Source organism: Pipistrellus hanaki (genome assembly GCF_964339955.1).
Source record: "Pipistrellus hanaki genome assembly, chromosome: X".
Taxonomy (NCBI): Eukaryota; Metazoa; Chordata; class Mammalia; order Chiroptera; family Vespertilionidae; genus Pipistrellus; species Pipistrellus hanaki.
Genome location: NC_140524.1, coordinates 6,149,876 through 6,174,279, shown reverse-complemented (window position 1 = coordinate 6,174,279; position 24,404 = coordinate 6,149,876). Strand labels below are relative to the sequence as shown.

The following is a 24,404-nucleotide window of genomic DNA, read 5'->3' as shown; positions in this document are numbered from 1 at the left end:
GTATGGGGGAAAAACCCCGCATGTCACAAGAAGTGGATAACACTGGCCTCAAGGATTATAAAGAGCATGGAAGAGATTGCCCCCACACTAAGTATTTAGAGCCATGGGTATGCATGGCTACTCATTACTCTTACCTATACTAAGTTCTGGCATGAAGGACAACAATATGCACCTTATTTTTCAAGTCCATATTTCAGAAAGCTGACATACACATTATCTATGACTTGGGGTACAGTGAGGAGGGAAGAAAAAAAGAAGGAAAAGAAGAGAGCACACCAACTTCATTATCCTTTCTAGGCTTAACACTAGAAATTGACTCTTTGTTGCCAGGGGAAGCTTCAAAGGAAAAGTTAGTGTATGTGGAGACATCAGGCATGAAAGCTTCAATTTTTTTTTAGAAGCTTTTGGGTCACTATATGCTCTGTGTATCTGAGCAAGGGTGGGCATAATACTGATAGCAAAATGGTAGCACTGGGGTAGTTGTGAGACAGCTCAGCTCTTAAAGCCAGAGTGTTTTATTATTTATTGGCTTTTCCCTCTAGGGAGCTTGGTAACTAGGGTATGTGCATGATCCATTGCATTCTTTGCTCAGGGGCAGCATAAGATATCTGCTATCTTGGGTAAAGGAGGGGAAAATAAACAAAGTGGTAGTCAGCCTTTTCTCTCTCCCAAGTGTCTTCTAGTCCTATTGGTGATGAACTCTGTAGTAGCAGTTTCAATCAAGACTTTCAACAACACAGCAGCCACTTCCTTTATAAGGTGACTATAGGTGGGGCATTTGGATATTTCATCACCTTTGGGCAGGTTTTTCCCAGCTTCTGTTTGAGGAGGGGGAAAGTGGGACAAGTGAGGGTGGAGACGAGGCTTGAAATGGGTAATACCTCAGATGCTGTTACTTCCTCTATCTCCTTTCTGACTGCTCCCTGGGCTGCCATTCTAAGGGGCATTTATATGGTACTTGGATTTTGGTGTGAGTGTTTCACTCACATTCTAGAGCTGGGATTTCTTGCCAGCAGTAGCATAGCAGTGGTGACTTGACAAAGAAGGAAATTGATATTATTTGTGAGAAACCAAGCTAGTGCAGGAAGACTGTTGAAGCTGTAGACTAACAATGACTTCCGCCTTAACCTGCCTTTACTCTAGGATAAAAGGCCCAAAGACTAGTTATAGGTTAAAATACCATTCATTTCATTCTAATATCCTGACAATTATTTTGTCAGGGTGAATACAGAGGCATCTCCCCATACCTCTCAACTTCACAGATCCCTGCTGTACCTCTTGGATAGAGAAGACCATTATTCTTAGGGAATGCTGCGGGGGGAGTTTCAGGTCAGGGAGCAGGGTGGAGCCCTTAAACTTTGTGGAATGCAGGTTGATTCATACTGTTGGGGCACCTCACACAGTGACTCATAGTAGATACCTGATCTTCTGAGACTAACAAGGGATACTGATCATCCAGGACTCATAATGAGCCCTGAATAACCATGCAGGTGTTACAGACTCTAAAGAGAATAGGAGAATCTATTTTGAAGCTCACCACCACCTACTTTCCCACTCTGTTCATTATTGAGTGCATTTGTGGCTTGCTGTATACTTATGCACATTCATATTTATTTGCCCTTGCTGATATACTAGTATGTGTGTTTCTCTTCCTTCCAGTGTAAGTTAGTGTTTCTGTGTAGAAGTATATCATTATATTTTTAAGTCAAGTCCAGTGAGTTGCATTCTCAGGAGAATTAATAGAGCAATTTGTTTAAAAAGCACTTTCCACCCACAGATGTCCATGAGAAGACTGGTCTGATTACAAAAAGGACCAGTTCAAATCAGAAATCTTTGGGAAGTTCTTGGAAAATCAAATAGCCTGATTTAATATCAGCCATTTGGGATGTAGGAAAGGGTTCTGGGGCTAAAACCTGCAAGATGGAGGCACTGGGGATGGGATGAAAAAAGATAAGGAGAGAAAGAAAGTTTGGTAAAAGGTTAAAAACAATAATAATAACATACATAGTCCCTGACAGATACCTAATTTTTCTTCCAATATTTGGAAATACCACACAAATAGCAATTGCATTGAGTTTTCCTGGTGGCTAGAGATCTATTTATTTTGCATTTAACCAAGGGTCAAAGGATCTTTGCTGATGTTTTTGCCTAAGGGTTCCAAATAAACTTTCCACCATGTCTATCTGGGGGTGGACCAGGGTAAAAGTGGTTTATTCAGTACTTAAGTTATTTTTAGGTCACCTTTAAGTCACTCCTTTAGAAAAAAAAGCAGCATTTATGCCCTGAAAGATTTCCAAAAAGAATACAGAAAGGTTAGGTTACAGCCCCCTCATTCCTGACTCTGAATTTCCCACTGGGAATCGGAGCAAGGCACTTGAACTCTCTGTTTGCCCTGATCTCAAAGAGTTATTGTGCAGATAACTGGAACTGGTTAAATAGTGATACAAACAAAAGCTAAGTACCAAATACCTAGCCCTACATTAAGGCAAGTTGAGTTTCAACTCAACTGATAATGACAACTAGTCAGTGTTTGGCAATGTAAACTCGTGGAATTTGATTGTCCTCATACAAAACACCTACATCCAGGGTCTTGCTATGAGTTCTGTTTCACTGAATTTTAAATCTTACTAAAGTAGGCATGTCAGGGATTAGTTGAACAGTGGTCTTGAGTCTCAACTTCCGTAAAAAGATATACTGCTTCTTCTAGAAGCTAAAGAATTTCAGATTTTTTGTCTATGTAAGGCAAAATTTGGAAATGTTCAGGGCAAAAGTTTTACAGATTAATGTAATATTGTATATGTACTAGTCATTTTTTCTATTTTTTCTAAATGGATGACAGTACAATTTAAAGGAGAATTACAATTTTATGAGCTATTCCCCACCTTGTTCACATCAGGCATGGTAAGTAAATGTAGACCTATTGGAATGATCACTTCGTAAGGTACATACATATATAATCAATATGTTGCACACCTGAAATACAATATTTTATGTCAACTATAACTGAAAAATAAATTTTTAAAAATAATCTAAAAAAGAGCTGGCATGGCTCAGTGGTTGAGCGTTGACCTAGGAATCAAGAGGTCAGGGCACATGTCTGGGTTGTGGGCTTAATCCCCAGTGTGGGGCATGCAGGAGGCAGCCGATCTATGATTCTCTCTCATCATTGATGTTTCTCTCTTCTTCTTCTTCTTCTCCTTCTCCTTCTTCTTCTTCTTCTTCTTCTTCTTCTTCTTCTTCTTCTTCTTCTTCCTTCCTTCCTTCCTTCCTTCCTTCCTTCCTTCCTTCCTTCCTTCCTTCCTTCCTTCCTTCCTTCCTTCCTCCCTCTCTGAAATTGATAAAAATATATTTTTTAAAAATAAGCATTTATATTTAGCTTTTAGAATGTATTTTGTGCTTCCATTTAAATATGTTCACGAAAGGCTGAGTTACTTCATATTCCATTCAGAAAATAGATGGTATTATATCTAACATTAAAGCAAAGTACCCAGATAAAGCAAAATGCCTGTCTTGAGATTTGAAAAATATGTTTCTCACATGTTTCTTAGCTCTTAGTTGCTCTGTTATTTATTATGTTGAGAGATAGCCTTCTGACATTCCCCTTGAGGAAATTAAGCATTTTGATTCAAGAAGCTCCTTTTAGAGTTGTAGGTTGCATTCAAATGTAGAACTCAAAAAAGAAAATTACGTTAACAATGGACTTTCTTCATTTGTTGAATTGTATCAATAAGATTGAAAGCATTTTGACCCATGAAAATAATATCATGTATGCTTAATTATCAAGTTAATGAAAGGTTTCTACTTAGGCAACACATTTTTCTGGGGAAAAACATGTAGCAATAATATAAAATGAACCTGACCTGTCACACATTTTGACATTCTTAAAAATAGATGCTATTGAGAAAATATGGCATTTTACTGCTCTTTAAACTTGGAGAAGGAAAAGTACTCTCTAAGTGTAGCTTTTAAGGTAATGAGTTATGAAGATGATAACCTACCTCCACATTGCCTTTGTGGGATGTCAAAAGGATAAATCAAGCAGAATGTACAAAATACTGTAAGCGTCATAGTAATTGTATGCTTGATACTTTTTCCATACTATAAAAGGTTTTATATACTGAATTCTACCTTCCTGATTTCCCATAACTGACATCTTTTCCTCCATCATTTCTCCTTTAATTTTCTCATCTGATGACTACAGAACCACATTCTTTTATCCAAATATCCATAAATCCACCTTAGCTTCAAACCTTTAATCCACATGTCCTCTTACCTGTGAACATGCTTTTTGAAGGACTTGTATATGCCAGACTCAATTAGGAAACTGAGATAGATCAAAGAGTATCTCAAGGCACCTCTGAATTTTTAAATTAGGAAATGGTAGGTATATATACTTTATTCATTTGGAGGTCAGAAAGATTGTCCCCTTTCATACTTAGTCAAGGCTTATGAGGTTTTGGTTCACATTTCCTTTATTTTTCATTATGTAAGATGCTACTCCTGGTTAAAAATAGTTCAGTGAATCATGAGCCAGATAAAGAGTCTTACCTTGTCCCTAGGTGAGAAGGAACTGGAAAAATAAAAAGGTCCATCATTTGGGAATACCGAGGAGACTTGCCCACCAGAAAAACCACAGAGGTCATAGGCAGACAGGGAATTTCCATATAGCTCACTTATCTGCTATCCCCAAAGGGAGTTCATTGGCTTGGGCAATCTCTACCTTCTCTACACTCACTTCTCTGCTAAAAGTGCTCTTGCTGTTCCACTGGTGTCATGCTAGGAGAGCAAATCTTCAGCTGCTCCTGCAGAATTGAGAACTGAGTAGAATTAAGATTTACTTTCTCTGCATCAAGGGTTAAAGGAACTTTATCTGCATTAAGAAGAAGGAACTTTTAAGAAAAGTAAGAACAGCCATTTGGAGGGGATAGCTTAAGTATATAGTCATCCCATATAGCCATGGACAAGGAGATGAACTTATTGACTATGAAATGCACTGTAATAATCTTAAACTCTCAAAAGGTATACAGATAAAATGAGAAGACCCATTTGTTAGATTTCATTGTATAACTACATGTTTAGACTTCCCTTGAAAACCCAAGGCACATAAATGACAAAGTTATAGAAGAAGGGATTGTAATTTTTGCATTGGGTTGGCATAAGTTGTTAAGTAGATAGTTGTAGACCACTGGACTCTGTCCAATAAAGTCACAGGTATTACTAGTTGGTATGATAACACCCTGCCTTAGTTGTTTGTTATGCAGAAAGATGGCCTTGTGATATTTACTTTATTTTATTTAACTAGTTTTGAGTTTGCAAGGTTATACCTGGAAAAGCTAGTCATATCCTTCTAGATAATTGGCTTGAATTAGGATATACTATCAGAATACATTGCCACCAGGTAAGTGGTGGTTGCTGCCTTAGTTATGGCAGATTTTAGCAGCATTTGAAATAGTTTCCCATAGCTGTGGTTAATGGAATACAACAGAATAGGATGTTTTCAATTTAGACCTTCAGAATTTTTGGTCCTTCAAAAATTACCTCAGTTTTAATATAAACATTAGAGAAGATTAGATTTGAAATGTCTATCTGCTAACTTAAAGAGATACGAACACTTGGGTTCACTGATCTTAACTGTTCTAATCACTCCAGGCTTGAATAGAACATTTAACTTACCTTAAAACTTCCTACCTATATAATCAGGAACCCTTTTAATGCTCCAGATTTTGTTTTCTGGGGAAGGAGTTCAAAAGCCCCAGCAATATGAGTATCTTTGTGGGGACAGAAGGCACAAATTCTTCTACAGACTTAAGTTTAATTTTCTATTTATAGTCTATTTCCTTTCCCAGTGATCCCTGCTCTGCTACTCATGGGAAGGAGAGAGTCTGTGCTTGCATGGACTAATCCACAAAAATCAAACACACTCTAACCTCTGGTAGTAAAGATCCACTAGGCTTGGACTATTAATATGTAAACTATGCTCCAATATTTGGGGCAAAACACTGATTTCAAATTGAGCCCCCAATATGTTGTGCAACCACATATATATTCACACTTAACAAACCTTGTGTTCCAACTTATGGTTAAAAAATATTATCACCATAACCACAGAAGGAAAGAAGAAATATGTATTGACTTTCTAATCAGCTCTAAGCACTTCCATGCATTCTCTTTATCTTTATTAAGATTTAAGTGTCATATGTGCTTTTGTAGCTAAAATTTCTGAGGTTTTTGCTCCAAAACATACACCTAATAAATGATGAGTAGAATTTCAAATCCAGGTTTATCTGACTCCAAAATCTACACTTCTTTTTTCTATACTAAATTGGCTTTTGCCTGAATATATGGCTTTGGAAATGTCAGAATCATGTGTTTCCTACAACAGCAATTGGCTTTTAGGAGCCAATTTATAGGAACATTTGAAAACACCCTTTCTCACTGTCTTCCCCAAGTGTATTTTGCCCCCACCTAATTTAACTTTATAAGAATTCATCAAATACCTATAATGGATAAGTTGTGGCCCTCTGGGCACTGTGCCCATCAGACATAACTTGGTTATGACAAGTATCTGTGATTTACCATGAGAGTTTTATGCTGAGGCTTTCCTTTCTGACATGCTCAGTTTTGGAATAATTTCTATTCCTGGTCTCGGGCTTATCCCTGACGTTTTTAATGTTATGGAAGGTTACTTGTGGCAAAAGACCTGAGTGATATTAATAGTTTTGCCTGTTATGTCTTGGTCTTCCCTTGGTGAAGCAAGTGCCAAATTTTAGCATCTTTTTCTGAAGTTCTACAATAGTAAGGAGATGGTGGCTTGGAGAACTGGTATGACTTGCCTGCAAGCAAATTATTGCTGGAGTCCAAACTCCATGGAATTCAGTGTCTATTAAGCGCACTCTCTCCCAATGCTATATCGCTGTCCATACTGCACTATGTACAAATGTTTCTGTGAAAAACACAAACTGGATCACTGAGATCTCTTGTGGTTTTGCAAATTATCTTCTCTCTCTCTCTCTCTCTCTCTCTCTCTCTCTCTCTCTCTCTCTCTCTCTCTTGCGTGCGCGCGCGCAAACACACACACACACACACACACACACACACACACACACACACACAGACTTCAAATCAACCCTCACTTTCCAGGAGAGGCAACATGTATTGTATAATTAGAAAAAATATGTCTAGGCTTTATAATCAGACAGACTTGGATTCAAAATCATCCCTCTTTGTATCTGTGTGTGATCTTGAAGAAGTCATTTGGCATTCTGACATTCAAAACCTGATCTATAATATGATGTTAATAATACTTACCTTGCAGTGCTGTTGTATCAGTAGTAACATGTACAATATGCCTAGCAGGATTCCTACTCATAGTGGACATTTCAAAAAAGGTGTGGATATCAGACACATGTTTGTAAGTACATTACTCTTTATCATATGTATGGAAGGGTTAAAAGGGCAAGAAGAGTTAGCTGAGTTTTCATAGTTCTTTGTGCATCATTTTTAGTGTGTGTGTAGTGCTATTAGTGGATCTGTTTCACCCTGAATTCCCCCTTGCTATCTCCCCTCCTCCTTCTCTCTCTTAATCCTCATTTTTTAAGCCCTGTTTCCAATTAAAGGGCAGCCACCTACCCCTTCCAGAGGACAATTTTGTCTACTGTTTATTTTCTTGTGTGATTCAAGTGTAGCTGACCCTAGATCTCAGCTGATAATCTTTCTCTACCCATTTTAGTCACTTCTGCCTTCTCCCCAGCAACTTTCAACAGAGAGCTACACACAAAGTAATTAGAGCATAGTCTCAGAGCCAATAAAATGGTGCCTGAGAGATAGTTCTAGTCCTATGTGCCTGAGAGATGGTTCTAATCCAGTGGTAATCCTATGTGCTATTGGTGGGAAGATGAGAATCTATTGTTATCTAAAGGTGTTGTTAGTACTTGATTCCACCCACAGCTTCCTCTCCAATGTAACATGCTTATCCTATTTTGATTTATTTTCTACTTCCCTTCCCCTATTCCAGGTATATCAGCTTGAGTTATAATACCACTGATATCTTCCTTCCTCTCTCTTTCTTTCCCTCTCCCTTAGTGCATTTGTACTTTTATTGTGGCCCCTTCTGAATAGGCTCTCAAGAGTTAAATTGCACAAAATCCATATGGCAATAGTCAGCCTTGATCTTAGCCCTATTCAATGAGTGTTAGAATTTAATTACTGTGGTTAGTAGCCATTTAGGAGTTGAGCAGTCTTAATCCCTTAAACATAGCTTGGCTAGAGAGGGGGTGTAGTTCTACCATGTGTTTGCCTGCAAGGAAAAGTTGGAAAGGGCTGTAAGCCTGGATGGACATAAATAAAGGGCCAAAACTAGAAGAGGATATCAGTAGGTCTTAGGATAAAGCATCTGAATAAGCTGTGGGAAGTGGCCACTGGGATGGGTAGGCAATGATAACAGTACCACTTTCAGTCTTTCCTAGTAATATCCTTGCAGAATGCCTTTATGCAGTAGTTGCAAAGCCAAATTAAATTTTCATTATTGCTACTAGGACCCATTCATGTCAGAAAAGACTTTTTCTTTGGGCTCAGCATGGTATCACCCTCTTTTACTACAAAAATGCCTGCCAATTGCACACTGATTACACCATACTTCTTTACCAGCAACAATGGTGGAGAGTTATATTGCAGGAAGACAGAAAGGGATAAAAAGGAGAAACTAGGCTTTGAAAAAGAGACTACTAATTAAAATGATACCAAATAATACAAAAAACATAAAACTTAGAGATACAGTGAAAAGAGTCTTACACTGGAAGTCAGACGACTAAAACTAGTTTACACATAGTGGTCTTGGGTCCTTGCTTAAGTCACAGTGTTCTTATCTGGAAAAAAGCCAATGGCATTAAATACCTTGTCTGCTCCTCGGGGTTGTTTTCAGAGTCAAATGAGAATCTTCAAAGTATTGTATTTATAGCTGACAAACTGCTGTGTAAATCAAACAATTATTACCTTACTTTAGCATTCAATATTGAAAACAAAAACAATAGCCGAGATTCACACCACCCATCTTCTCCCCAATTCTACCTCCTTCTGTTAATTGACAAAAAGGCATAACTAGCAATAAGACCAATTATTTAAACTTCACTTTTTTTTCTTTCACTGAGGAGTAACTGGTCTTCCATGTCCTGTAAAACAGAGATTTTTAGCTCTGCCAGTTATTAACCTATTGGAGAAGTTAACTAATCTCCTTAAGCCTCAGTTCTCCATGAAATAGGATTTAACTAGAGGCCTGGTGCACTGGAGGGTGTCCATCAACCCATCCTGTACCCTCTCCAATCTGGGACCCCTCAGGGGATGTCTGACTGCTGGTTTAAGCCCAATCTTGCAGTTAGACATCCCTCTTACAATCCAGGACTGCTGGCTCCTAACCACTCACTTGCCTGCCTGCCTGCCTGCCTGATTAACTCCTAACTGCTCCCCTGGCCACGCAATTGCTCCCAACTGCCCTCTCCTGTAGGCCTGGTCACCCCCAACTGCCCTTCCATGCCGGCCATCTTGTGGTGGCCATCTTGTGGTGGCCATCTTATGGCAGATATCTTGTGACAATGTGGGGCAGCCATCTTGGGATGATGTGAGGATGGCCATCTTGTAGTGGCCATCTTGTGACTATACGAAGGCAGCCATTTTGGGACAATGTGGGAGTAACCATCTTGTGATGATGCAAGGGTGCAAAAGCCACTAGGTTTCTATTAGTATAGATATGTGCTTCCTACATAGTAAAGACTCACCAAGTGTTAGCAGTTGTTAGTATTATTACTTCAGGAAGCTTGTTCCTGTTGAGCCCCTTTTACCAATTGTCAAAGCTTTTCAATTTTGTTACCTGGCCAGTAATTTCTCTGGAACCAAGGCTCACAACATAGTGTTTTCCTTGACAGATTAGTATATTCTGCAATCATAGCTGTTTCCTTCCCTCCAGTTTGGTGGGTTGTCAAACTACCATGCCTCCTGACTCCATATGAGACAATTTTTCTCAGCCAGGGGCAGTCCTCTTCTCAGAGGCTACTAAGATATCCACAGCTTTAGAGCTTGCATAGAAACTTCCTCACCCAATCCACAATCTAATCTCACCCCTGAAGTGCTCTTACCTGAGAACTTGTTCTTGCTCTTGACTACCACTGGTAGAATAAGACAAATAAGCTTGCAAACACACACACACACACACACACACACACACACACACACACGCACATGCACGCACATACATGTGAATTAGTGAATTTCATCTTCCCACTATTGCTGCAGAAGAAAGCAGAATCAACAGTTCTAGCATTTGTTTCTGACTACGAATCTCACGATTCTTATCAACCCTACTTCATAAGGCTAAGAAAAGGTAAAAAAAAATTTTTTTCAACATTTCCTCTTTATTATATAACCACTTCATCCCCAGGAGACCTGTTAGTGAATGTATTCTTAGGTCCTGTGCACACCTTCAGATGGCTGTCTGCATGGGGCCAGTTTGGAAATAAAGCAATCTCTCCAACTACCCAATTATTAGGTGATGTGGGCTTACTGAACCCACATTATGAGAGGCAAGTGATGCCATGATTTGAAGGAGACAGATATTTTTAAAGCCCAGTGAACAGAAAGCAATGCTGAGACTTCATCACTTTGCTCTCTGAGTTGTAGCCAAATGAGCCACAACTTTTTATTCTTGGAAAGTTCCTTTGGCATTAGGTTGAAAACATTTAAAAATAGCTCTAAAGGTTGAAGTCCCCAGATTTAGGAGCTCCAGGACATGGTTCAGCATGTTGTTACAAAGTATTAACATATGCAAAATGTGGGATTATGACATTTCAGACACCTCTTCAAAGAACTATGGTTTTTCTTCCTCCCCATTTAGGAAATCATTTGCAGTATATGGTATCCGTTAGCTAAACTAATGGGAAATCTGTACACATTATTCATCCATGGCTTTTCCTGCTGGGTGAAATAATGGCCCCTGGGAGAAATAAATAAGTGAATTGAAGTGATTCTCAAGTTGGATCAGACACCCAACCTCATTCAGAATGATCATCATCCTGTAGATGCTAAATGGCTTTTTCAAGGACTCACAGTTCAATGCAACAAAACCAGCATTCAAGCCTGTGTGAAGGTCTGGGGAAACTCAGCCAAACTTCCCCTTCCTGGTGGCTACTAGTCCCAGGGCAATTACCAAGAGCCAGGTTATTGTTTTCTGTACTTTGTCAGCGTGGGTCCAAATTGCTCACCTCCTCCCTAAGCCCCAATTAGTGATTCTTACCCTTCCTAGGAAACTACAATAATAGAAAAAGGAAAGGGAGAAAGAGCAGAGAGATTTGCAAAGACGTATGTTTTTAATGGTCCCAGTGGACTAGTTTTAAAGTCACCAACCCTTGATATTTATCTAATCAATGTACTCACACCAAGACAAAATGACATATATAGAGAGAGTCATTGGAATGTTGTTCATACTAGAATATGATTTTAAACCACTGTCCATCAATAAGAGACTGTTTAAAATAAATCACATTAAGTCACATTACATTCATACAAAGGAATGTTATCCTATATAATAAAGAGGTAATATGCAAATTGACCCTCACACCCTCATGTCACAAGATGGCTGCCCCCATGTTATCACAAGATGGCTGCCCCATGTCATCACAAGATGGCTGCCCTCACATTGTCACAAGATGGCCGGCAGAAGAGGGCAGTTGGGGCGACCGGGCCTGCAGGAGAGGGCAGTTTGGGAGTGACCAGGCTGGCAGGGGAGGGCAGTTGGGGGTGACTAGGCTAGCAGGGGAGGGCAGTTAGGGGTGATTGGGCTTGGAGGGGAGGGCAATTGGGGGCAACCAAGCCTGCAGGGGAAGGCAGTTGGGGGTGATTGGACTGGCAGAGGAGCAGTTAGATGTCAATCAGGCCAGCAGGGGAGCAGTTAGGGGGCTATCAGGCTGACAGGCAGAGTGGTGAGGGGCAATCAGGCAGCAAGGCAGGCTAGGAGCTAGGAGCCAGCAGTCCCGGATTGTGAGAGGGATGACCAGGCCTGCGGAATCAGGCCTAAACCAGCAGTTGGACATCCCCCAAGGAGTTCTAGATTGGAGAGGGTACAGGCTGGGCTTAGGGACAACCCCCTCGCACCCGTGCATGAATTTCGTGCATCAGGACTTTAGTGTAATTATAAAAAGAAATAAGGCAGCTCAGTATGTACCAATATTGAAAGAGCTTCATTATATATTATGTGTTGAAAGCCAGAAACATTGTGCATAGAATGCTGATTTACATAAGAAATAATAAATGTATTTATATGTTTGCACATGTGTATAAACTATCTTTTGAATAACATTCAATAAGCTCGTTAAAGTTTTTGCCTATACAGAAAAAAAAAGTAGCATCATTCTAAACTTTATTTTATTTCACTAATCGAGAGCAGGGACATGGAGGAACCTCTATAGTTCTTCCTTAGCACAGGAGGCTGTGGGAGGCATTTGTAGCTACAGTCCTTACAGACATGAGCAATAAGATCTTCCTCAGTGCTAGGGTGCCCAATAGGTCTTGGTTTACCTATGGTTTTCCTTGTTTTAGTAATGAATATCCTGGAAAAACTGGGATAGTTAGACAACCCAATCCTCATCCTTTTGCTGCTGCCCTTAGCTAGCCAGGCTTGCTAGTGCTGGAGAGGGCAGCTTCCAATAGCCAAATGAACGGAGCAGTATCACAAGTCCCTGTCTCTACAATCCACAAGCAACCCACTCTTATTGAGTGGCAGACACATGCTCTGTGAGGTATCCTCATGTAACAGACAAGTAAATTGAGTCTCAGAGAGGTTAAGTGATTTGCCCAAGGTCACACAGCTAGTAAGTGCTGGAGCCAGTCTGTCTGACTCCTGCCAAGTCAACAGGACCCTGGGGAATATAAAGCTTTTCAGCAAAGCAGCAAGCCTGGCCTTTCATAAAGCCTAAGGCACCCGGAGTTACATTTTAACTAAATCAAACATTGTTGCTCTGAATCAACTTTGGCAGGCCGGAGTTAGGAAATGGCTTTCTTCCCATCACCCTTGGCCCCAAAGCAAAGACAATAGATGTTCCAGGTTTTTTAACTGAAAGAGTTATGGGCAAAAGGCTGCTTTCCCTGGTTGTATACATAGTGGGAGTCTGGTTTTCACTTGAGAAGTAATAAACTATTCATCCGCAACTTGATTGAGCCTCCCTCCCAAGAACAGCACGAGAATAACAGGTAGTGGTACGTGACATGATGCTTGCCTACTGTTTGATTGAGTCATGGTGGAATTCAGTTTGGCTATCTAATAGGGTTCCTTTTGCCAGCAAAAGGCAAATGCATCCCTCAAAACCTCATCCATCAAAAATCCACTGAGCCACAGAAAAACAGACATAGCATTTATAGTAGAAGCTTTAGGGACTGGGGAGGAACATAGGAAGAGGTCATGGCAGCAGCTGTACTTGCCCTTTTCCAATTAAGCATTAAGCAGGTGTTAATTATATAGAGGAAATTGGGATGCTTTACAGGCCCTGTTAAGATATTTTATAGAAGATATTTCAAAAAAATGGAGCAAGAGAACTGCTTACTTTCACTGTTGATAATTCATTTATACATGCTGAGTTGTAGAGCATCAAAGGAAAGAGCACCGGTGCCAGGAAGCAAAAATTTCGTGGAATACTGGACAAAACAGTGTGGTGATGGGGGGCGGGTATAAGAGGGTATAGAAGGGATAAATAGTGTTGGGGAAAATATTTTAATGATAAAATAAAATAAAATTTACTCTCTTAGCAACTTTCAAATATACAATACAATATTAATTTTAAAAAAGGAATTTCAGCCTGACTGGCATGGCTCAGTGGTTGAGTGTTGACCTATGAATTAGGAAATCAGGGTTTGATTCCCTTTCAGGGCACATACCCAGGCTGTGGGCTCTACCCCCAGTAGGAGACTTGCAGGAGGCAGCCAATCAGTGATTCTCTCTCATCATTCCTCTCTGAAATCAATAATATATATATATATTTCAGGGAATAATGTATTTGGAGATTGGATTATCAGAAAATCCAAAAGGAAATTAAGCAGAGATTTTCAAAGTTCTAGCTTTCTCTGTAAGGGATGCCACAGTTTTGGCAAAGACTTTTTGCCTATACTTGAGACCTGAATTACCTTTGCCTTAACAAGTCCTATATTCTTGGATTTAAATGAAGCCAAATGACCTACAGTAATTTAACTCAGCACGACACTCAGTCCACAAAACATCTAGTCTTGGGAGTTTAAGAGGAGAGACTGCAGTGCTATTTGTATTTAAATGTGAGGTAGAATTGACAGGAAAGAGTAGGAGGCCTGCCTGTAGTATGTTCTGGTTTAAAAAGCAGCAGGTGGGTCACATGGCATTGCAGTATGTATGAGGACCCTATTATCTTTCATAACTTCTATCTGTTGCATTACAAATACTGGTTGCCACAGGAATGTGGCAGCTTGGACCAAGAATGTGTGCCCCATTATATGAAGTATCTATATACCCGTAAAGATGGTCACCAAGAAAAATTACCCATAGAGAATGTTGTCTCTCATTGCTTTACATGACATGACATGCATTTTTCTGACAAATATTTTAGCCCCAAGATGCTGCAAAAGCTCAAAAATGGAAAACAAACATCTCCTTTTAGAGGAAAAAACTTCAATTGGCTTGATAATATCTTAGAAATAAAAATGCACAGGCAAGCCACTTCAGGAAATTGAAGTTCAAAGTGTCTTTTATAGAACAGAATTGAGTTAGCCGCCTTTCAGAGGGTGCCTGAGAGGATTCAATAACTAAAGTAAAAGCATATTATCAATTGCAAAGTGTTGTATACATGTGAATTCTCATTATTCTTCTAATCAATCTTAGTCACTTTAAAAATCAAAAGAACTTATCTCTTACCCACGATGGATTACCATTGCCTCTTGGAGGGATGGTCCTTAACAGTTTAGTATTGAGTTCAGGTATCCCCTGCTTTTCGAAAGTTCACTTTAAGTCACTTTGCTTTTACAAAAGATCTATATCAGTACCTGATTTTGCTAACAAAAGAAATCAGAAGAGGAGTTTTGCTCTTATTTTAAAAAAGGCAAAAAGTGAAAACAGTGTTTAGCATTTGTTTTGCAGCAGCTGTTACAGAGGCAGTGTGCACCCTAAGCAGCTGGAGTGGTCCCTCCTAGTTCCTTCCCCTGGGAAGTCAGCATCTTAGCATCAAGCCCTCTTAGTTTTGAACTGTGTCTTTAAGCATCTGTATTTTATCTTCATTTATTTTGTGTATCTATTAACAAAATGTGGCATTGGGTATCAGAAAAACCTAAGAGAGCTTGTAAGGGTGTTACACTTAATGTAAAACTGGAGATAATACAGTTATTTTATGTCTTATGTGTTATCTATATATATAAAAGCCTAAGCCACCAAATAACTGAACTACCAGTCAACTGGTCACTATGATGTACACTGACCACCAGGGGACAGATGCTTAATGCAGGAACTTCCCCCTGGTGGTCAGTGCACTCCCACAGCAGGAGTGCTGCTCAGTTGACCAACAGGCACCAGACACTGGGCTCACAGCTGGCATGTGCAGCTTTGGGTGCAAGCCTCTCCTGCCTCTGTGGCAGCACTACTGAGCAGCAGCAGCAGGAGCCGCAGGGCCAGGCGATGCTCCATGCCTTGGGGGATGTCGGATTACCAGTTTCAGGTGGGGATTGGGCCAAAACCGGCAGTCTGACATCCCCCAAGTGGTCCCAGATTACAAGAGGACACAGGCCAGACTGAGGGACCCCACCAGTGCACAAATATGTGCACCAATCCTCTAGTTTAGTATAATTTTGTAGTTTATTTTGGGGGCCTGGGAATGTTAAAAAAGTTTTCCATATAAATTAATAATTGCTTCTTCACTTTATGCCATTTCCACTTCCCACAGATTTCATGGAAATGCTCTACTTTCAGATAGCAGGGTATGTCTCTGTATTCAGAGCTGAATACCTTTTAATTCTTAGCAATCTACTGTTTTCTCTTTCACAACAGAGTTTGGGGGGATAGTGTTTTCATTCTGTGGTATACGCATTAATCAGGCACTCCCAGTTTTCTTGTCATGGGTAGAATAGTGGAAAGAACACAGAGCCCACCAGCATTCTGAAATTGTGAATCCTCAAGTAAAGCAATAGAAAATTCCCAAGCTTCAGATTTACCATCTGGAAATTCAAGGTGACATTCTACATGGTTGTGGTGAGGGGGCAATGAGATGATGTTATCTGCAAGAGGCCATGAACTGGGAAGCATTGTACAAATCCTTCAGGCAAGGGCTTTCCTTCCAATTCCTGCTTTTACAGGATGTGCTTGTTTGTTTCTGTCTCCCAATTTTTGTCTTACATCCTTATTAAGTTTACTGGCCCCAGACAGGTAAAGGTTGATTTGCATGCACATATTTTATTGACCATTAATTGATTTTTAGTTTTTGCTTACACAATGGTTTCTTTAGAAACAGTGATTGGATTAGTACATTTCTCCTGAAAGGGGAACAGAGTTTAAAAGATAAGGAACTTTAACTTCTCCCAACCCAGGTTTGGATAATTGTTGAAGTTCTGAGTGTATGATATAGAGCCTGTGTTTAGAATTTAAAAAACTTCTTTAAAAGAATTGTATGGCCTTCTAACATAAATTATATCAACATTTATATGTTCCCAATTTAGTAATATACACTGAGAGGCCAGATTATTATGATTTCTGAATACATAATAATCTGGCATTCAGTGTATATCCTATATAATAAAAGGCTAATATGCAAATTGTCCCCTGGACAAGGAGTTTGATCAGCAGGCCGGCCAACCGCCCATGTCCCCTGGCCAGGCTGACCAGACCCCACCCATGCATGAATTAATGCACCAGGCCTCTAATTTTATAAAAATATATTAATATTAATACTGAGTGGCCAGATTATTATGTGTTCAGAGATCATAATACATAATAATCTGGTCACCCAGTATATATCTCAAATGTATAGGCTCTTCACACAAAAACTCTGAGCTCTTACACTGCAACCTCCTCTGATGCCAGGAATACCCACCACTCACTCACTTTGCCCTCTAGAGAAAGTGATAGTAGTTATAATTTAGAAATTTCAAAATGGTTGCCTGTGGGCTCACTTTGGTATGAATATGTGGGTTGTTTATTTTTTTTTTCGGGGAGGGTGTCTTACAACTTTTTTTAATTCAATTAGTTGCTAACATTTCAATATGATAAAATTTCACACAAATTTCAGCCTGGATTGCTAGCTTCTCCTTAAGAAAGGAATGAGCTGGTAACACTTTGTCAGGATTCCATAACAATCACCTAAAACTTGGTAGCCATTTGGCTTGGGCTCTTCAGTTCCCCTACTAGGTCTTGTTGACTATTATGTTATCAATCAGCATGGAACAGACAGCCCTGTACTTAAAGCTAGTTCATTCAAAGTGACCAATTTAGTATCATAGCAGAGAAGAAATTATTGTTCTTTGGTTAGTGTACCCAATGACAGGGTGTATGAATGGATAGCTACTATCCTGGTGGAATCCCTCATCTGAACCAGAAGGTAAACATTTAGGGCAATGTACATGAAGCCCCAAGGCTCTTTCAAATGGTTCTGAGCTTAACATTGTGTTTGTCTACATGGATTACTGCTCCCTCTTCCTCCACTCCCCCTATTCATACCTTTGAGACAGGAAATGTGCCTGCAACTTATTAACTGTCCCAAAAGGCCTAGCAAAAGGTGGAGTCCATAGTTGCAGCTCAGAAAATATTAATGAGGCACTCTGTCCAATGATAATTGCATCACAAAGTCCTTCTTTTCTTTTCTTGACTTGACAAATACTGGATTTATGGAATGAGAATTTAAGGTTTTGATGATTTGCTGTGTCCTCAAATGAACAGATTAAAAATTATTTTTTCTGTGTCCTTTAATGAATAGCAGGACATCATTAATTATCATGGAACAAGTAAGGGTAGAAAAAAATAATATTTCTTAAGTAGCAAGAAGGGGAATTAAATGATCATTAGTAAAGGTTTATAGAAGGCAGTAACTTAGGAGAAGACGTTAATTTATACTTATTTCAGTATTTCAAATCACCAGTGGCTTGGAATTTTCTCAAGAGACCAGAAGGTCCAGGGTTCTAGGAATATTCTTTTTTTTTTTTTTTAATATATTTTATTGATTTTTTTAAGAGAGGAAGAGAGAGGGATAGAGAGTCAGAAACATCAATGAGAGAGAATCATCAATCAGCCGCCTCTTGCACATCCCCCCACCGGGATGTGCCCGCAACCAAGGCACATGTCCTTGACCGGAATCGAACCTGGAACTTTCAGTCTGCAGGCCGACGCTCTATCCACTGAGCCAAACCGGTTTCGGCACTGGAATATTCTTGAGGAACAAATCTCCCTCCATGTTTTCTCATTGCCACCTCACTCCACCATCCTACCCCTGAAGAGAAGAGAGCGCTTAAGATGGCAGCAAGGGTAAAGAAAGCCGTTAAAGTTGATAAAGACTTTAAACTGAAAATTGAGGGAAGGGGAAAATATCCAGCCAAAAGTTGTAAAAATGAGTTATTTCATTGGATACTATCTGATAGAATAAGAACAGTAGGAGAAGCATTTAGTAATTAACAGAGTAGAATAACTCAGAGAAAAGACAGGAATAATGGATGTGGCTCCAGTTATACAAAGTTGGAGCAGTTAAAAGTTTGAACTTAAGTGTTTAACAGAAAGGGATATTTATGACTGCCTAGATTTTATAAAGACCTAGTATAGAATAATAAATGATGTTGAGGTGAGAAAACCAAATATCATCATTTAGAGTATATACCATAGGCTACCTGACCAGAGAAAGGAGAATGATGTAATTACAATGTTTAAATAAGACTTTTCTCATTGGGACTTACTTTCAACAATTTAAATGTAATTTCTCACCCTCCTTGCCATTGTTTCCCTTCCCACAAGATCTTATTGTTCTCTGTCTTGATTCCTTGGTGTCATCCTAACTAAAAAAGAGGGAATATGCAAATTGACCATCACACCATCACAAAAATATGGTGGCACCCACAGCAGAGGCAAGGTTTCCATAACATAAGATGGCTGCACCCACAGTGGAGGCCGAGTTCCTGTAACAAGCCTTAATGAGCAATCAGCAGGGACCTGAGGCTACATGGTGCTGGGCTGGGTCAGGAAACCTGGGGCTGCACCCCCCACCCAGTGAGGCTTCACGGGGGACCTGAGGCTGCGCCCCCTACCCCGCCCAATGGGACTTGACAAGGGTGGGGCTGACCAGGTCGGGATCTTGCCCAATGGGGGTGGGGCTGACAGGGTCTGGGTCTTGCCCAATTTTTAGACACTGCGGATGGGTGGGGACTTGACTCTGGGTCCTGTGGCATGCCCCAGATTCTGACAGGAGGAAGATTTTCATATACATTTTACTAATTTTCTTTTATCTCTAACACTTCTATTATAGAGAAAGGATAAATAGCAATATTAAAATATTTCCTCTAATTAATCCCCTTTTAATGTACATGAATTTTGTGCACTGGGCCACCAACACTTTTATAAGCATCTCAAGAATGGTACAATATCTTGAAACTCCCATAAGTTCTCAAGAGGATTCAGGTAAACACAGATTGCTCATGAACTGACTTTTCAATTGACATACAGAGGTTCTGTCCATAGTACATACTACCTTATTGGTTAGAGAATTGAACATAAAGTGTAATAGATGTATGTATATGTGGGAAAAGAGGAGGAGCAAAGGATTGTTTAGATTGGGGTTCCAAACTCAAATGCCTGCTGGAGTCAGGTGCCCCATCTGAGAGGCACAGTTGCTATTCCATTCCAACAAATTGTTGCCACTTGAGAACATAGCTCCAAGGTTACCGAACATTCTGAATATTCTAAAGAATCAGGAAACTTAAATTTTAATGTGAAATGTTCTACCTTTTAAATAGTATCAACTAATTTAAAACTTTGAAAAATATTAGGTGGGCCAAACAAAATAATTCCACAACCACTTAATAGTGATTCTAATTTTAGTGATAGATGGAATTCATGACACAGCCTTGATTTAGTTACTTAAACTAAGTCTGGTCCTTCATCCATTCAGCATAGGTTTGGTTCCAGCTTGGTTGGTGTGAGTACTTTTCCCAAATAGCAGTCTTGCGTGTTGGTTTGTATCTATAAATATAACTGAAAACTTGCACAATGATAAAAGTGGTAAGTAGATTCTATGTTTGGTTCGAATCAGTCTATTCAACAAGTAACTGAGAAATCAGTGGTCAGACTCTAAATTATGTAAAGAAAGTAATCAGAAGGCAGTAACTTTTTTCTCTCTCATCAGACCATGAATCCTTTGAAAGCTATGGTAAAGACTTTGGATTTGGTTCTAAAAATATTGGGAAGCTATTGGAAGTTTGTGAGCAGGGAAAGGATATGATCTAACATAATATTCTAAAAGGAACACTCTAAAAGAGTTGATAGGAAGGCCCTCTGGAGCTACAACCTGTAGACATCAAGAAAGTCTGCCTTTACTTAATGCAATATATTTCCCTACCACTTTTTTTCTTAGGCCTTTTGTTCTCATAATCATGTGTTAATGTCTCTTCTCCACATCTCCTACCACCAATGGAGATGTACTCCATGATCTTTTGCACTATCCTAAGAAACTTATAGCCTATATCATACTGAATGTGTTATCCAAAGGTAACCAATGCATTTTCTGATTTAATTAACTTCCTTGAGTTCTTTCCTGGCCCTCAGGCGATTTCTCAGATGTATAAAAGATATGGAGCATTCCAACTATCTGATCTTCTCAACTTAGAGGACAAGTTATATAGTCTTGCAAATTGATCTAATTACTCAACAACTCTGTGCTTCTATCTTTCAGAAAATACTGAAGGAAGGACCTCTGCTGAAGAGCTGTAACTCCTTCAAGAGATGGAAGCTCAGATATTTTCTGGTTCGAGGACAAAGGCTCTGCTTTGCACACCATCCTGCGGTAAGAGAATACATAGCATACGTGTGTGTGTGTGTGTGTGTGTGTGTGTGTGTGTGTGTGTGTGTGTTGTGTGTGTGTGTGTGTGTGTGTGTTAGTATGTATAAAATCTTGTCCATTGGGTTAGTGCGTGGGTGCCAGAAAATGTGTTATGAGGACACTTGGCAAACATTGAGGCAGAAGTTAGTCTTCCTTTAACTTGGACTTTTGGGGCAAATGGGGGGCACTTTTCTCTCCCCTCCCCTTCCCATTTCCCTCCCCTTTTATAAGTTCCTCAGTTAGCTCTTCTGCACCCTGAACCAACTACATAATTTGTATAGCCCAATATAAAATAAGAAATACTGGCCTCTTATTTAAAATGTAAAGAGAAATGCCAATAAAGATACAAAAATATAAAGCAATGACTTGTCGGGGCATCTTTTATTTGTCAGATGTCATTGTAAGTAAATAAAAAATAAAAATTTAAATTATTAGCAATTTTGCCATCTGTTTGTATATTGTACAAAGCCCATTTTAAAAGCAAACAGGAAAGTATTTAACTCATGAAGAACAATCAAAATTATATAGTTTGCATATGGTGGTTCAAAAACACATGTGTTTTATTCTTACCAGTACACAAAAGCAACTCAACTGTTTTTATTTCACATCTTGACACTTATACATTCCACCAACACTTTCTAAAAAGAAAATGAATTATGGGTTTCCCTATCTTTTCCTTTTCTTCAATATTATAACTTTCAACATAAATGATTGGCTAATTCAGGGAAGTAACATATTCAAGAAAGAATATAAGAGGGTTACTTGGTTGTTCATGTTTCTTAGAACATCACTACTATGTTTGAAATGAGTTCTAGTTCCAACCAAATAAGTGGTCTCTGAGGGCTGTCAGATCCCCTACTCAGTCATAGCTAGTAACATACTTATTTTATACTTATTTTGAATCTCATTGAATTCTCACACATCTTGAGTCCACTGGAATTCTATGATCATGGGTATCCTGAATTCAAATAAGTGACAAAATATGGGGTGAACATGCATATTGTGCATATCTCCTCTGCTCATGGTCATGACCCATTGTCCCACCGGATTTCACTTATAAAACTCAAGTTAAATGATAAACATATTAAGAATTTCAAGACTGCAACAGCAGAGCATTAAACCAAGGGTGAGGCCCTTCTGAACATGAGGTCTTTTATGACTGCACAGGTTGCATACCATTGAAGCCAGGCCCTCTGTATACATACTACTGATTTCCTGCTGCTGGCTAGGTATTACCTACTATAGCCAGTGTATAACAAGACACAGCTTTAAAACTAGAAGGGACTAACAACAAAGGCTGCTGGCTGATAAAATTGGTGCTACTCCTATCTGCTCCACTAGGCTCCTAGCTAGACTTCATCAAATTATTTCTCCAACATAAACTTTTAGTTTTGAATAATTCTGAATTACCCAGGCCTTCCTATAAATCCACATCAAAGTTTTGAGAAGAGTTGTGTTTTGGTTTAATATGCTTTGTTTTTTATTTGTCACATGTTTTATCAACAAAAAGCATGATGCTAAATAAATCCCAGCACTCAAGCCAGAGTAATGATCACATCATGACTGCCAAAAACACCTATTTGTGTGTGTGTGTGTGTGTGTGTGTGTGTGTGTGTGTGTGTTTACTTTTTAGTGTATCTTTGTCTCATTAACCATATTGTTCTTTTTTCCTTTTCCCTCTTATCTTTCCAGTTTGCACACTTCGAAACTGTTGATCTGTCTCATGTTGCTTTGGCAGAAACTAGCTGTAGAAACCTTTGCCACAGTTTTTGCGTAAGTAAGGCTGAGAATGACTAAATGGCCCAGGGTGGGAGCTAGCTGGGAAGAAAGTTTGCCGCACCTACTTGTTGCCTTTTTGGAGTTCAGGTCTCCCAAGTCTTCTTTGATCCCAAATGTATATAGACATCCACTTAAAGTAGCATTGCAAACAAGTGCTAAAGCTCATTCATGTAAACACTTTGACCATTCCACCATAGGAGGAAAAAGGTGATGGCCCTATTCCCTAGTACCAATCTGTGATAAAACTGAGATGATTTGGGAATAGGGGAATGACTATTACAAAAATCAATCCTCCTAATGAAGATGATTTAGAGTATCACTGGGAGGCTTTCAAGAGACTGCTAATATGTTACAGAAAATATCAGGATAATCAAGCTATATGACATGCTCTCCTTTGAAGAGGAAGATAAGAGCCTAAATCCAAAGCGAAAACTACCCTATGTTCAGATTGCTAATGAGAATACCTCAAAAAAAAGCAGAGGATTTTCTGCATTTCAAGAATTTGGCACTGCTGAAATTTCATAAGGCTTTGAGCACTGAAGTGAGTTCAGATCAGAAAGCTCACTGAAAAATAGCAAGTCCATTGATTCAGGTATTCTCCTACCCATCTCCTCCCTGAACTGTCTTTTCCCAGCCTCTGTGTTGGATCATGGAGACTGGGTTTCCTCTTCAGGAAGGTGGAAGGTTATATTTAGACTAAAAAGCTACAGGCCCAATATCCTGCTTCTTTGGCTGGTCTGCATTCTATTCACTTTTTAAAGGAGAGTAGGGTCTATAAGAGAGACCCTCCTCTCATTTCTCTCATTATATCACATTTACCCAGGGTAAAGGTAATGATTTTATTTACCTATCCCCAAAAGCTTAACCTTTGGCTGATGAGCATATAGGCTAATGTTTTTTGTCTCCACTCTACAAAGAAATCTCAAGGGCTAGGTTGCCTCTTAGCCTAATTGAAATACAGAGACAATGTCCATCAGCCCCATACAAAAATGGGTTTTGACCAAAAGAGTGGTTATTATCACAATTCCCACTAGTTCTTATTCCCATTAATCACAGAAGGAAAAATAAAGTGCAAGTTCTAAGATGTTTGGTAGTAATGGCAAGTATGGCCATTGAAGCAATGACTGATGCTATTGTTATCCATGTTCCCTTATTCCCTCTGGGAAAAGACCAATTCGTGGCCATACTCTACCTCTATTAGACCCTCAGCATGGATTTTTCATTCTCGCCTTGATTCTTGCAATAAGCAGGATTAAGGGATACAATGGTAAAGTTCTCTTCAGGTTGTCCCTGACTATAAGAAAAAATAAATAAACTAGATTTTTAGATTTCTCACTCCATTCTTGCTCTCTTCCCAAACAGAGAGGCACACCTTTATGAACCATATACCCTTAAACCATCTTTTTAATTTTGTTATTGATTTCAGAGAGGAAGGAAGAGGGAGAGAGATGGAAACATCAATGTTGAGAGAAATTCATTGATTGGCTGCCTCCTACATATCCCCTACTGGAGAGCCAGCCCACAACCTGGGCATGTGCCCTTGACTGCAATGAAACTTGGAACCCT

The 24,404-nt window shown here is 39.4% G+C and overlaps 1 protein-coding gene across 1 annotated transcript in view; it reads left to right on the top strand.

Annotated features, from left to right (window-relative positions):
* DGKK (diacylglycerol kinase kappa) overlaps positions 1-24,404 on the top strand; it is a gene marked incomplete at both ends in the record, with an annotated part of 129,038 nt that overhangs the window by 21,489 nt on the left and 83,145 nt on the right. The window contains 2 exons of the mRNA XM_084870818.1: positions 20,913-21,023; positions 22,752-22,832. Of these exons, the coding sequence (XP_084726944.1) occupies positions 20,913-21,023; positions 22,752-22,832 (192 nt within the window). The remainder of the gene's footprint in view (positions 1-20,912; positions 21,024-22,751; positions 22,833-24,404) is intronic.